At 33.1% G+C, this 14400-nt stretch overlaps 2 protein-coding genes across 2 annotated transcripts in view; one reads left to right on the forward strand and one right to left on the reverse strand.

Annotated features, from left to right (window-relative positions):
- Positions 1-8164: 8164 nt before the first annotated feature.
- On the reverse strand, positions 8165-11796 carry LOC148309649 (uncharacterized protein KIAA2013 homolog). Its single transcript, XM_088259706.1, has one exon. It carries the CDS (start codon positions 11598-11600, stop codon positions 9750-9752), a length of 1851 nt encoding a protein of 616 aa, XP_088115832.1. The 5' UTR covers positions 11601-11796; the 3' UTR covers positions 8165-9749.
- A 250-nt stretch (positions 11797-12046) lies between these two features.
- The window catches only part of svr (Carboxypeptidase D svr), a 36230-nt gene continuing 33876 nt past the window's right edge, over positions 12047-14400 (forward strand). The window contains exons 1-2 of the mRNA XM_088259705.1: positions 12047-12749; positions 14004-14245. Coding sequence (XP_088115831.1) covers positions 12300-12749; positions 14004-14245 — 692 coding nt within the window. The 5' untranslated portion in view covers positions 12047-12299. The remainder of the gene's footprint in view (positions 12750-14003; positions 14246-14400) is intronic.

Below are 14400 nucleotides of genomic sequence, written 5' to 3' on the forward strand. Positions count from 1 at the left end.
TTTGGATCCTTCGGATATTTCATTCATTTTCAAATCTATATAACTTTTTACAAAAGCAATGAATTAGAAATATTTTTTTTTCAAAAATGTAGACTAAAGTGTCCCCTTTTAAGCAGATGCTGATTTAAAACAATCGTGTGAGTGTTGCCTGATATATGCGCATGTGTCGGGTTGTGGTCCCGTGGTTAGTGTCGCGGACTCTTAAGTCAGAGTTCCTAGGTTTGAACCCACAATTTGATACCTATTTCTAATAATGAGCTTCTTAGGCTCACAGAAATAGTAGGAAATTGAAATATTTGTGTAAATAATAAAAACACAAATATTTCTCTTTTATTAAAAAAAAGACATCATCTAGTGGCAAAAATCTGCACAGACTTTTTATATGATCCAATATCATGCTTAAACTTTGTAAAATAAAAAATATATGGCATCCAAAACTGCGTACATACAGAAATAAAAACATTACAGCAGAAAATAGCAAATAGATGAGCATTTGATGCTTTTCATGCAAATTATAACCACTCAGGTGAAAATTATTTTGTTTCAGTAAATTCACTTACTCTTAATGAATATACGCATTATAGTAGATAGAAAAAAACATGCACTTTGGTGTGTGCTTTTTTCAGTTCTTGCATATGTTCTTATTTTGAATGATCTTTATTTAATTGGCATTAATGATAGCTTGCAGGGAAAGGTGAATTTATTTTCAATTTTTATTGTTACATTTGGATGTTTGTATTTTAAATATTGACTACAATTAGTAAACATTTTAAAAATTCGAGGCTACCTTATATTTATCAGTATTATAATTACAATATAAAGAAGAAGCTGTCATAATTTTGTGGACATAAGATCATAGTACGTATTTAAAAAAAATCCATATCTATAAATTAGAAGAATGCTAAATGATGACAATATGAGTCGGATCAATTCAAAAGAAGACCTCTTCAACTGATATAAACGGTGGATAGTAATCAATATTGTTAAAGTCCATAGACATTGTAAAACAGGTTTTAATATCAATAAAATATACAAATCTTAAATAAAAACGGACAAACAATTCAGCAATAATTTATGTTGGTATGGCGCGTCTTTGGTTTTATGGTATCTCACTTCTATAATTTTTACTGTTGGTATTTTTTGTGTTGCGTAATCCATTTTGTTTGTTCTTGTTCATTTATTATAAACAAAAATCATTAAGCTCCTTGCTTAGAGCAACCTAGTTATAGGTACAAAACTCATGTATGTGTACATATCGTAGTCATACAGGAGAAAGTGACCAAGTGCATTTTTTACAAAAACTTAATTATTGACTATTTGATATCTTACTAGCTTAATATTGACCTGAAAATAATCCCAAAGCGATTTTAAACTTGGATGTATAATATATTGACTTCTTAAAAATGACTAACAGCATTAATGTCTATTTTCTTGTCAAGCAAAAGTGACTTAAATGGCCCTCCTGAACATTTTACGTTTTGTTAGTTGGTCACTTTCTCCTGTACGACTACGATATTTAAATTCCTTGAAATTTATCAAAATATATGCTGATTAAAGGAAGCATACTCTTATGTAATAAAAATACTCCTTAATTATTAATTTTCAAAGCCATTGATTTAGGCATATGTTAGACTGTAACGCCTCTTACACCGTGCCTTATACATATTTAATCCATCTTTCTGTTAGTAAAAAAATACAGAAAATTCAAAGTTTTGATGTAAAATAAAAATGAGGTACATAATAAATTAAGTTAATGTTTTCAAAAAAAATCTAATCCGCATTATTGGAGGATATTAATGATAATAAAACTCTTATCTGCACCCCAATGGTGCATAGGGCACTGCTTCATATAAACGCAGTGTTATCTTGATCGTTTACACATGAAGGAAAGGTGAAAAGCCCTCCGCTTCAGGTACCAGTCCAGGGTAATATTGAATAAATATTTCAGTGAAAAATTCACTTATATTTATTTGACCCCCCCTGGGAATCGAACCCGGGACCTCCAGAACGGTAGCCGAGCGTGCTGACCATACACTACACTACGAAGGCGGACAAAGATGAGAATATTAGGGTAATTACAAATACAAATATATTTTTTTTAATGTGTAAATATAGCCAATTATACATTTATATATTATATTGCATTGCGATGTATGAAAATATAACATTGCATTACACATTTTAATCTTGAATACAGTATGCATGTTTTTTTAATGGCCTAAACCAGTAGTAGGGAATTTGTAGCCGTAAGGCCACATACGACCTCTGGGCTACTTGATACAACCGGTTGACTCATGCCAATTAAAAAAAATTAGATATCTTTATATGTAAAAATTCAGCTTCCGCATGTTTGTGTCCGCAAATATCAAAAAGTAGTCATGGTCAACTTGCAATTTTTACAAACGCGTCCTTATCTTCAATGAAATAAATTAATGTGACTTAGAAATGAAAAGGTTTCCCACCCCGGTCTAAACCTTTACTAAGATAATGTAAAAACTATATAGTTTGTGAGGAGAGACATTATAAATACATACTATTTTTTACGCATAGTTGTTGAATATAAAATAATCTCGCACATAAAAAAATATAAACCTGTTTTCAATGCCAATAAATATTTTAAACATAGTGCTAATATACCAAGAAATATTTTCTCATCGAATATTGAAGATATTCTTATTGATATTGTTTTAACGGTTCATACATATTAGTTTTTACATTTATTTAATCACCTGTTACATAATTCACTTAAAAAAAATTTGAATACCATTCTTCAATTAATTTAATATTACATATATTTTTTTATAAAGCTAAAAAAAAAGTCACAAAAAGAGATTCTGATGTAAAAAATGTATTGTGCCTTATTTTAATTGTAGAAAAGTTTGTTGAATTATTAATGAAATAAAATTTGTTCAAATAAAAATAGGAAAAAGGTGGATTCTTTGTGAAATCTATTCATTTAAAATAAATATTTTATGTAAAACTTTAATATTCGTATATCAAACTCTTCAAATCATTTTTGTCATCTCACATAAATGTTTGAAATTTGAAGTATGTAAGAAAATTTAACAGAGCAGTAGCTTCATTTAAAAAGTATATTAAAATATTATTTGGTTAATTCATGTAGAAATAAGTAAGTTAAAGAGGATTAAACTTCAATTGATAATTTTTGTAATTTCACATACATTTTTAAATTTGAATTATCTTCATCGAAGATTCTTAAAAGCTTCATTTAAAAAAGCAACAAATGGTATTAAAATATTATTTTGTTAATTCATGTAGAAATAAGTAAGTTAAAGAGAATTGAACTTTAAATATTTGTATTGTCATTTCAATATGAAATTATGTATTCAAATCTATTTACTCCGTCCAGTTTTAAACAGTTAAAAGCAGGAAGTTTAAATAAAAACAGTTTTTAAGCAAACAAAAGTTTGAATTTCAGGAATCAAAATAATATTTTCAATTAATCAAAGTAAAAATGGAAGAGAATGTACGGATCAAATTTTTGCTTTGCGCATTATAACAGAAAAGTTTTTGTGCAAAAACCAAAAGCTTTTCTGCGTATTTGTGGATTTGCCCGAGTTGATAGAACGAAACTATGAAAAGTTGCTAATTCATTTCCTGCCATACTTATTTAAATTATGTTTTTTTTTTCTATGTTGGCGCCCTTTTCAGCATAAAGTTTGTGTTACATTCAGTTGAAAGAGCCCAGCAATATTCTTGTGATACCGAATTAAGTCTCTCTTTCCGAAAATAATTTGTATGTTAAGAGATTATATTATACAATGTACATACATACCTTATACTTTTAAATATACGATCATAACTTTGTATGCATTCACCTGTGGCTTTTAAACATAACATATACGCTTCCACCTCTGAAAAATCGAATGTGGCCTTATATTACACATCGACAATTATGTATTTTTTTATATGCAAATATTATGTAAATTGTTAAATAAATAAATGCATACACGAAATATTTTGCTCTTTACCCTGTTCCAGTATTTCTCAAAGTGGGCGATAACGCCCCGATAAGACTTTTACAGGGCATAACAAGCCCAAAGAGATAGATAGGAGTTATTAAGGTGGCGACTGACCGGAGCGTTTCGTCGTAACGTAACGTCACTCGCAGTGAGCGCTCTGACTATGGATGGAGCGCTCGGCTCGCTGTACTGACTATATGAATGCTCGCATGGGTGAAATGGCTTCGGTCAGTCCCCACCAAAGAAGTAAGGTGTATATATTTTTATTCTCTTTCTATGACATTCTGTCGATTTTATTTTCACCTTTGACAAGAAATTTTGATAGCCAGACTAAAAAAAGTTGGGAACCTGTGCCCTATTCCATCAAATGGTGAAATACCATGGTCGGCTTAAAGAACATTTGTGCCCTTTTGGAATATAAAACATTATGGAGTCAGATATAATTGGTAGCTTCTCCACCTGTTGTCTCTTACCAACCTACAAATATTTCTGATTTCAATCTGAAGAGGCCCTAGATAATTGGGAAAGTATAAGGAAAAAGCAGCAGGAGCCAAGGTCTTGGAGAACGGATAGTGGAGCTGACCGGACTCTCGCTTTCTTCCATTATGCACATGGCTCAGGATAGGAAAGGATGGAGAGAGCTGGTGAACCAGAGGTCGCTGGGAAGTCATTATCCTCAATCGTATTTAAAACTAAGAAAATGTTTTGAATGGGATAAATGCGATTCATCAGGAATCGCAGTCCAAATCTCATTTTATAGGATTTTTGTTTGGGATTTCCATGTTTCTTCTTCATGAGCCCTCTGCCCTCCACTACTAGATAAAGGCGTCTTCCGTATCCTCCGGTCGGTTGCTGCTTGCAGCCAGTTTCTACCCCCCACAGCGGCTATGTTGTCGGACCATCTCTTTTGGGGTTTTCCTGCCTTTCATGCCTCTTTTGTTCTCCCAAGGTCTCCATCTTAAAATTTTTGGGGTCCATCTTAGTTTACTTACATTTACTTGTATTTATTACTTGGTTTTATCCATTTTTGTTTACTTACGTCCATAACTAACACCGATACAATGAAACAACGTAATAAGGTTATTAATAACTTTTATTTACAAGGTTTAAATTTAGACAAAATTTTCAAATATATTACATATTTTATGATAAATAATATTATAATTTACAACAGCTAAATTTCAAACAACATTATCAATAAGCAAAAAAAATCTGGTTGAGAATTAGTTTTTAACTACAACATCCATTTTGTCTGCCTCTGTAGTGTAATGGTCAGCACGCTCGGCTACCGTACTGGAGGTCCTGGGTTCGATAACCAGGGGGGTCAAATAAATTAAGTCATACTATAATCAAAATGTAACTTTGTTTTAAAATCACTATAAATATTGTATTATAACTTAATTATAATATCTACCGGTTTCAAAGCTAACCGCTTCTTTATCAAGACTATTTCACTCTAATATTTATTAAATGTTACCCTGGACTGGTACCTGAAGCGGAGGGCTGATCACCTTTCCTTCATGTGTTAGCGATCAAGATAACATTGCATTTATATGATGCAGTGCCCTATGCACCATCGGGTGTGGATAAGGATTAAATAAAATCCAAAAAAGTAGAAACATAAAAATGGTTTTAGCCAGAGAACTTTTATTGAGATATGCCTGTATTTCATAAACATTTTGTTGACATATGCCAAATGCGTTCAAAATGGAGTACAAAATACAAACAAATTGCTGTATTTTTTTAAATTCTATAGAACACTAAAGTAGTACTGGAGACAATGAAACGGAAAGTAGATCAGGAAGCTTTTTGCTCATTGAAAAGTTGAAAATTCAAAGATAATGTTGTTTGACATAAAGATCTGGAATATATACGTATATAATAATAAAATACATTGTGCGAAGTACAATATTTTCAAATGAAATTGGTTGTAAAAATTTGACTAGTAATTTCTTTCTGAGAGATCATTATTTTACAATATTTTTTGACCTCAGTTATATGATAATAATTATATCGGCGGTCTATATAGTACACTTAAGTTTTGCATCGATAAGCTGAACTTCATTGTCATTTCTTACAATTGGAGCATTTGGATACATATTTACAGGAAATTAGCATGAATGGCATAGCACTAAATTAATATTGACTGAGCCAGTCTGTTCAAAGGGCCAACAGCTAACCTCGTTACCCTAACAATTTTTCCCAATAGAGACAATAGTTAAACCCACCGACATAATACATCAATATAGTTTTCATAATTCAAGTCCGAATAATAAAGTAGAAAATATACTTTATTTTATTTAGACAATAAACATTTTTTACAGATCTGTCTGAGGGAAGTCATGAAATTTTACGGTTTTTAAGTTTATATTAGAAATTTATATTAGAAACTCTATATACAGTGGAACCTCTCTCAAAATGAACACAATTCGTTCCAGAATCTTGCTCGTAAAGCGAAACATTTTTTAAAAACTGGTTATGCGAATAACTCGTTATGAGAGGTGCTCACTACGAGAGGTTCCACTGTATATTGTTAGGTAAAAGTTAAATTACTTAATTTAAATCCATTTGACTTAAATTAATAAATAATAGATGTTATATTTAAATTCAAATACTCGTAATCTTTTGTTATTTATCAAATTAACATAAGCGAGGAATGATATATCGTTTTACATATATTCAGTCCTTCTATGCCCTTACATGTTTTAATAATAATATTTTTAGTGCAGGAAAAGACGGTATTATAAATTTTTAAGGAGGTTATTCAAACAAAATCTTCAGAAATATATCTACAACGTAAATTGAGGGAACAAGTTAAATTTGAAATTTTTTGTGCCTATAAAAATGAGATTAATAAATAATTACATTGCTTTATAATAAAAAAAAAATCATCTACTAAGACAAGGGAACTTTATAAAATGAATGTGTTAAAATTAAAAATCCACACTAAAATCAAACAACTCACACATATTAAAAATAATAATAAGACATGTCGCTCACTCCTTTCAAGAACGTCATAAATCAAAATACTTGATTTTTCAGGAGAACGTTTTTAAAGTTTAAGAATATAATACAATGTATTAAAAATAAATATCAAGCCACTTACTAAACTTTTTACTGTGCAACAGATCTTTTTAGGTAAAATCTGAAGTTTTTTTTTCCATTTGAAAAATATTTAGTTTTTTGAAAAAAATAATTAAACAATGCCTTTTCTTCAAAATGCAAAAAATACACTTTCTGCCCTGTAGTGGTTAAATATTAAGTTTAAAATATGCCGCTTTTGCTAGGATATAGTACATTTTCTGGGCATTCCGAAAACATGCACAACTGAAAATTTACAATTTTTGATTAATGACGTTCTTGAAAGGAGTGAGCGATGTGCTGTGGCGTAGTTGGGTAGACGCTCAACTGCGAAACTGGCGTCACGGGTTCGATTCCCTCCAAATTCAAAATAAATGCAAGAAATATTTTTTTAAATTGGTATGGGTGTTTGTGATGTATCTTTTCACATCTACCTTCCCTATCCTTACTATCCTACCTGAAGACAAGCCTTTAAAATAGAGGCTTTGCGGATTATTCCTTTAATAAAAAAAATATATTGATTTTAACACCTCACTTCAGCCGCAGACCTGTTTTTGAGAATTAGAGATGCACAAATTAATGACTAATTGGCTATTTCTTAAAAAGACTAGCCGACTATTTGTTGAAAAGGCACTAATCAGAAGTTAGGAATATCTATGAAATTGAAAAGACATTGTTTTCTAATTGATCGGACGGAAAAGCTATCTTTAATAATCTACCATTGATTAGAAATACGAATATAATAGAAAACAAAACATTTACAGTGGAACCTCTTATAACGAGCACCTCTCATAATGAGCAAAAAAATGTGAAAAAGTTGCTCCATTAACAAGCGACATTTCCCATAACGAGTTACAGAGAAAAGGCAAGTCCCCTTTTAAAGACATTCACTTGTGAGTCGGAACTTTCGCACCAGTCAAAACAAAAAATGTTTCGCTTAACGAGTAAGATTCTGGAACGAATTATGCTCGTTATGAGAGGTTCCACTGTATTTTGTTATCATTCTACTTCACCAATTGGGATTATTTTATTTTGAAAAATTATCATTTTTAATAATGCTTCTTTATGTGGAAAATGTAAATATGTTCAAAGAATTTTTTTTCTTGTATAATTACTAACCTGACTAATCTATTTTATGGGAACTATTTTATTTTGCAAGGCGAATTCATGATTTTTAAATTTATGAAGCAAATGTACTTCTAACTAAACATATAATAGGAACACAGGAAGATCGAGGAAAACTTGGCATGATCAAGTTATGTCAAATACTTGAAAGTGGTCAGGTCTGGAGTCAGAACAATCAGCAGGTATGCATGAAGAGATGCATGCATGTGGAAGAGGAAAACATTATTTGCTGTAGTGTTTTTTTCTCTCTGCCTACCCCGAGAAGCGACTTGACGGTTAGCTACTTAGTTTAATTTTAATTATAAATATGCAAAATAAAAGTGCATAAATATTTAAAACAATAACAAATAATTTTGTTTTATAAAAAAGTTATTTGAATGTTAGTGATGTTATTAAACATTGTAAATGTGAATGAGGATGATATATTTAAGAATTTTGAATATCCAACAACACATTTTGATGAAAACTGCTCATTCTCTAAAGAATGTTAAAGGGCAAGTAGTTTTGCGTTCTGAGATAGTAATATTAAATTATATCCAATTTTATATAGTAGATCCTAAAAAATATAAATAATATGATCTTAATACTACGGTTGTGTAATCAGACTTAATTCAGGCTTTCGACAATTTCATATGATTTATTTAAGTAATCGAATCATTTCTGAAACATTATGTTATCCAAAAGTTATGTTTTTTTTTTTAAATACTGGGAAGACTGTGTTATTTGATCACTTAAGAATAATTATTGAGTGATGAAACTGTAGTATGAATTTGATATTTTGTTAACGACCTCAGTGTTCGACAGATCTATATAGAATATTTGCTACCTCCATAGTGCAGTGATTAGTAGATTTGGCTACCATATTGGAGGTCCCAGCTTCGATTCCCGAGGGGTCAAAATAAATAAAAGTGATTTTTCACTCTAATACTGATTTGATATAACCTGAAGCGCAGGACTAATTGCCTTGGCATCACGTTATGAATGATCAAGACAACACTGGGTCCATGCGATACGGTGCCTTATTCACCATTGGATGCGGTCTTATTCACCAAATGAATTAAATTGTACAAAATAATTTTATATTTTACTTTATGTTGCTAGTAAAATTATTCTCGCTGCCTTTTTGAAATTATGTACAGGAAGAATCCAGATTGTAAAATTCTCTGAATATATTTTGGAAAAAAGATATTTCAAGGAAAAATTTCACAGCTACACATTTCCAGATGCACATGTATCCATATAAAAAAAGATACATATTTTATTAAATATTGGAACGGGGTATGAGACAATATCGTAAACGCTTACAGTAAATTTATATGAAAAATTTACAAATCTAAATGAAAAATCAGGATCGCAAGAAAAAAAGGATCCACTCATTTGACACCGGGTAGAAAAGATTCATATTTAAAATCTACAAATTAAAACATTGAAACAAACTAAACATTTTCAGTTTTGATTCTAAATTTCTTATTTTTAATTAAACATTCTGATCTAAAGATGGAAGCTGTTAAAGATGTCAGGAACTGGACTTTTGGACTGGATAATAAAGCATTTCTTTAGTTACGGTTTGCTATAAACTCTTCGATACTTATCGGGCGGATCGCAGAATTCCGTGACGATTATTCGACACAAGAATAAGTGGAAAACTACAATAAGGATGCATATGGAGACCCAGAATATTGTAGGTAAGCCGCCGAGACTGTGCCCGTGCTTGTGTAAGGCTATCACGTGGTGTTCGTGGGCCGGAGCTAACGCCACTTCCTTCACGTGAATAGCGTGTCTCAAATCCTCCATGTGCTGCTTGTCCGAAGTTATGTATAAGATGGCCGTCAGCGGGTCCGTTAATTTGACGGGAAAATATTTTCTAGCCGGTCCCAATTGAGCGGGGTCGTCCAAGCAGCCCCCGTCGCAGGCGTAGTAGGTCCGGTCCGACCTGTCGAGGGCGACGTACAGAGCGGCTTTGTTGTCCTCCTGCACGGTGACGGTGATGTTCACGTGCGTAAGGTTACCGTAGTTCACCCGTCTGAAGTGGAAGTCTCTGTGCAGACTGGAGGGATGGATGTTGAACTCCAAGTGCTGGTTGCTGAAGCGCAGCCCCCCGAGGCTGAGGACCATGGCTTGGATGACCCCGCTGGCGCCGGCACGAAGCAGGTTATGGCAGCCTTGCTTTTCTAGCGTCAGCAACCAAGCGCCGACGACGGCGTTTAATTGGTATAAATTATCTAAAGGTTTCCATAGATTATCCGCTTGCAGGGTGTAATATCCCTCGTAGCAGCCTTCGGCGTACGTCAGCGCTCGCAGGATGTCAGCTTTCCTCTGGTTGGATATAGCCTCTTCATATTCCAGAGACCTCACCTGTGACAAAACAGCGTAGATTGTCGCGTTTATTTTGTCGCCGTTGATAGCATTCTGGGCCTTGGATTCGCTGATAGAGAATCCGGTGTACCACAAGTTGTTCCACACTTTGCTCTGCAGCTCGCGGAGCTTGTTCTCTGTTTCGGACACTTTGATGGCTCTCTCCATGGCTTGAATGGCACTCTTCTCATAATTGTCTTTTTGTTCAGCGTACCGATCTCTTTTTATCGGTTCACTGTAAACGATAGTTGTAAAGGCGTTGTATGTAATGCTGCCTTTGCCGTTTAGTAAAACGGAGGAAGGAAGAGTTCTAGAGACAATACTCACGGCAATTATCATGTCGTTGGGTTCCCCTATATCGATCATTCCTGTCAGAACTTGGTAATCGTACACCGCCAATCCGTGGTGAAGTTTGATGTTCTGCGTCACGGCGGTCGGCCAGTCCGACACCCTCGAGGAATCGAGCTTTATTTCTCTCTCCGTATTGGTAGGATTAGAAATTTTGATTTCTTGCACGAGCAAAGACGAGATTGTTCTGTGCGCATAGTACCTGTACACCACATTGTACCCCTGCGACGAGCAATGGAACCGGTGCACCAACCCGTAGAGGTAGTCGACCACGTAGGATTCCTTAAACTGGTCATCGTTCACAGAGAAAATTGGATGGAAGTACACAGGTAATGAAAGCGTACGGCCCGTTTTGATATTGATAAAGGAATCCCGCTCCACCGAGAGTCCGAAGACACCATTTCCTACATAAGGCACTAACGTGTTATCTTCAGGAACAGGTTGGTCATTATTCTTAATATAAACATTGTGTTCAGAAAATGATTTTTGGAATGGCGTTAAGCGATCGTACATGCACAACGCGTGAGGGTCGGATAATTTTCCGTCTTCACTGTACCACAGCCACCTTATAATACCCGGACCGATGTATAAAAAGAAAAATATAAAGAACAATATTAAAATTAGTATACGCCGGCGTGTCATGTGACCATCGGTAAGTCTTTTGAAACGACGTCCAGCCTCTATAACTTCCACGCGGAGTTTTTCCATTTTATGTTAGTAAAAATCTTAATTATTACTAGGCACAAAAAATAAGAGTTTTCATTGTTTTTGTTTTTTTTCAGTAAATAACACGAAACTATTTTACGTTATCACTCAGCTGTCAAAAATTACACGACAATACAATGCAGTACGCGGTACCAACACGTAAATGTTCCCAAATATAACCACTTCACAGAAAGTTCCTACTTGTGAATTTGTATTTTTATTCCCAGTGGCAGCATTGGAATATGTCCTTACATGCATAAATTCATAAAATATGTAATAAAAAGATCGCGAAGATCAATGCTACATTTTTTCACGATGACCGGTGTGTTTGTACTTTTTTGTATAAAGCAAATATAATAATTTCCTACGATAAATGATTTGTCTCTTAAGTTTCATTATTTGACAGCAGACGTCATTGTGATTGTGATATGGCAATATTTTTTATAACTGTATTTTCTGTTGTTTTCCGTATTTCGTAAGGATAAAAGGCTGATTGCCTTGAAATATTTCCTGAAAAGTAATTAATAATTTTTTCCTACGTAAACGTACTTTAAAATGAATTTGTTTGGCCGTGAGAGATAGAAACTGCCGGCAAAAGTATCTCTCTTATTAGCCATTTTGATCTTATCGAAAGAGAAAGTAACCCAGCGGTTTGCAGCAGTTTGTAGTGATCTCGATTCGTAGTGTTAGTGGAAATAAATCATGGGTACGTGTCGCGAGCGGTTAATAACTTTCTTTGTTATTGTGTTGCTGAAAATATGCGCCGCGCGCGTCCTCGACAGTCCTGTGGAAATATCCTTCGAGAATCCGAGCTATCTAAAGTATGAAGAGCTCACGAAACTGTTCCAGGAACTGGAAAAGGAGAATCCTAACCTTGTAAAGCTGCACGCGGCTGGACAGTCAGTCAAAGGAAGAAGCCTGTGGGCTTTAGAAATTACTAATCATGTCCAAGAAAGGGTGGCCGGGAAACCTATGTTTAAATTTGTGGCCAACATGCATGGAGACGAGGCAGTGGGAAGGCAGCTGATGATATATCTTGCGCAATATTTGATCAACAACTATGGCAAAAACCAAAGAATAACAAATCTTGTCAACAGCACCGACATTTACCTCATGCCTTCTATGAATCCTGACGGATTTGAAGATTCCAAGGTGAGCTCTTAATTTGATGAGAGGAGTGTTTGATGATATTGATAAATTTATTGTGATAACAACATCATTACATAGGTAGTCTATGTAGGTAGTTTATAATATGAATATAAGTTAAACACTAAATGCTGTATCAGGATGAAGAGAATTTATGTTTCTTTTTTTTTGTAATTCATTTAGTCGACTACTACTAATAGGCTTGTTCAACTATTTTAAAAAAAAAAAATTTGGAGGCGAGAAATATTTATAAAGAAAAAACAATTTCCAACAGAAAAACTATATTTTTACCTTATAATTTACAATTAGTTAAGAATATTTATAGAAAATTTAACAAATAGAAATAAACAATTGTTTTGTTTATGTATTTTAGCTGATCATGTAGGATTAGCTAAATATGGTATTTTTGCGGAAAAGTATTTATTGTATTTCTTTTTCTGTTTGTTTTTTTTTTGAGTTTGTGTATTTTTTAAACTATTTGTTTTTTTTTGAGTTTGTGTTTTTTTTAATTATTTGTTTTTTTTTGAGTTTGTGTGTTTTTTAAACTATTTGTTTTTTTTTGAGTTTGTGTGTTTTCATGCTCTCTACAGAGAGCATGAAAATGTCTCTACCAATACATTGGTCTCAAAATGGCAAATTCAAAGTTCGCAACTGCAGTCTGATGTGGTGCGAGTAGAAAAGGATTGATATCTTAGTGTTACACTAAAGTTAATTTTTTTTTCCTTATCGAATATTTTATCATTCTCTGTGGTTGCGATACTATCAGAAAATAGTTTGCCATCGCTGTTTTATATTTTTAAAGCATTGTTGTATTATACTTTATAAACATACATATTTTTAAACTTAAATAAAAATTTCAACAGCCTCCCTTTAGAAATCAAAAAATATAAAAGACGCAAACACTCTAAAAAATAAACTTTATGAACGCAACAAACATATACAGACTATACAATAGAAAACTTAACAAGATAACTCCCTCATACTGCATAAATATTGTTTCCCTGTAATATTTTTTTAAATGTAAAACATACTATAAATAAAAAAAAAAGAAGTCCCTTTCCAAGCACAAGAGCTTTGTCTCTTTTTTGTAGAGGCTCAGCGCAACTAAAATTATAAGATTGTTTTAAGTAGAAATGTATAGAAATTGTATTAAAAATGTAACTATATTTAATGAATTCAATTTTTTTGTTATTCTCATACTTCCTGGTATTTCTTCAAACATTTTTTGCAAATGGCAGTCTCAATTCTATTAATTTTTAGGAAGGCAATTGCGAGTCATTGCCCAGATTCAAAGGCAGGACCAACGCTAATGGAATAGACTTAAATAGAGATTTCCCCGATCAATTCCAACCGGATAAATACATCAGCAGCGGAGGTATATTCAAAGGGAGACAACAGGAAACCAAAAACATGATGATCTGGATAATGTCACAACCGTTTGTGCTCTCCGGAAACCTTCACGGAGGAGCAGTTGTTGCCAGTTATCCATATGACAGCTCTGGGTGAGTTTTTTTTACGGTATCCCTTTATTGGCAGTTTTAATCATTCATTAATTGATTTGGCAGTCACTTTGTGGTAAAATCTATCCATTTTTAATTTAAGTTTTATTTATTTATTTAAACTTCATGTACAGAAAATGAGAAAGAAACTCCTCCTA

The sequence above is a fragment of the Brachycentrus maculatus genome, unplaced genomic scaffold (assembly GCF_059751285.1).
Source record: "Brachycentrus maculatus isolate JH-2025_06_01 unplaced genomic scaffold, ASM5975128v1 h1tg000119l, whole genome shotgun sequence".
In the NCBI taxonomy this organism is placed as follows: domain Eukaryota; kingdom Metazoa; phylum Arthropoda; class Insecta; order Trichoptera; family Brachycentridae; genus Brachycentrus; species Brachycentrus maculatus.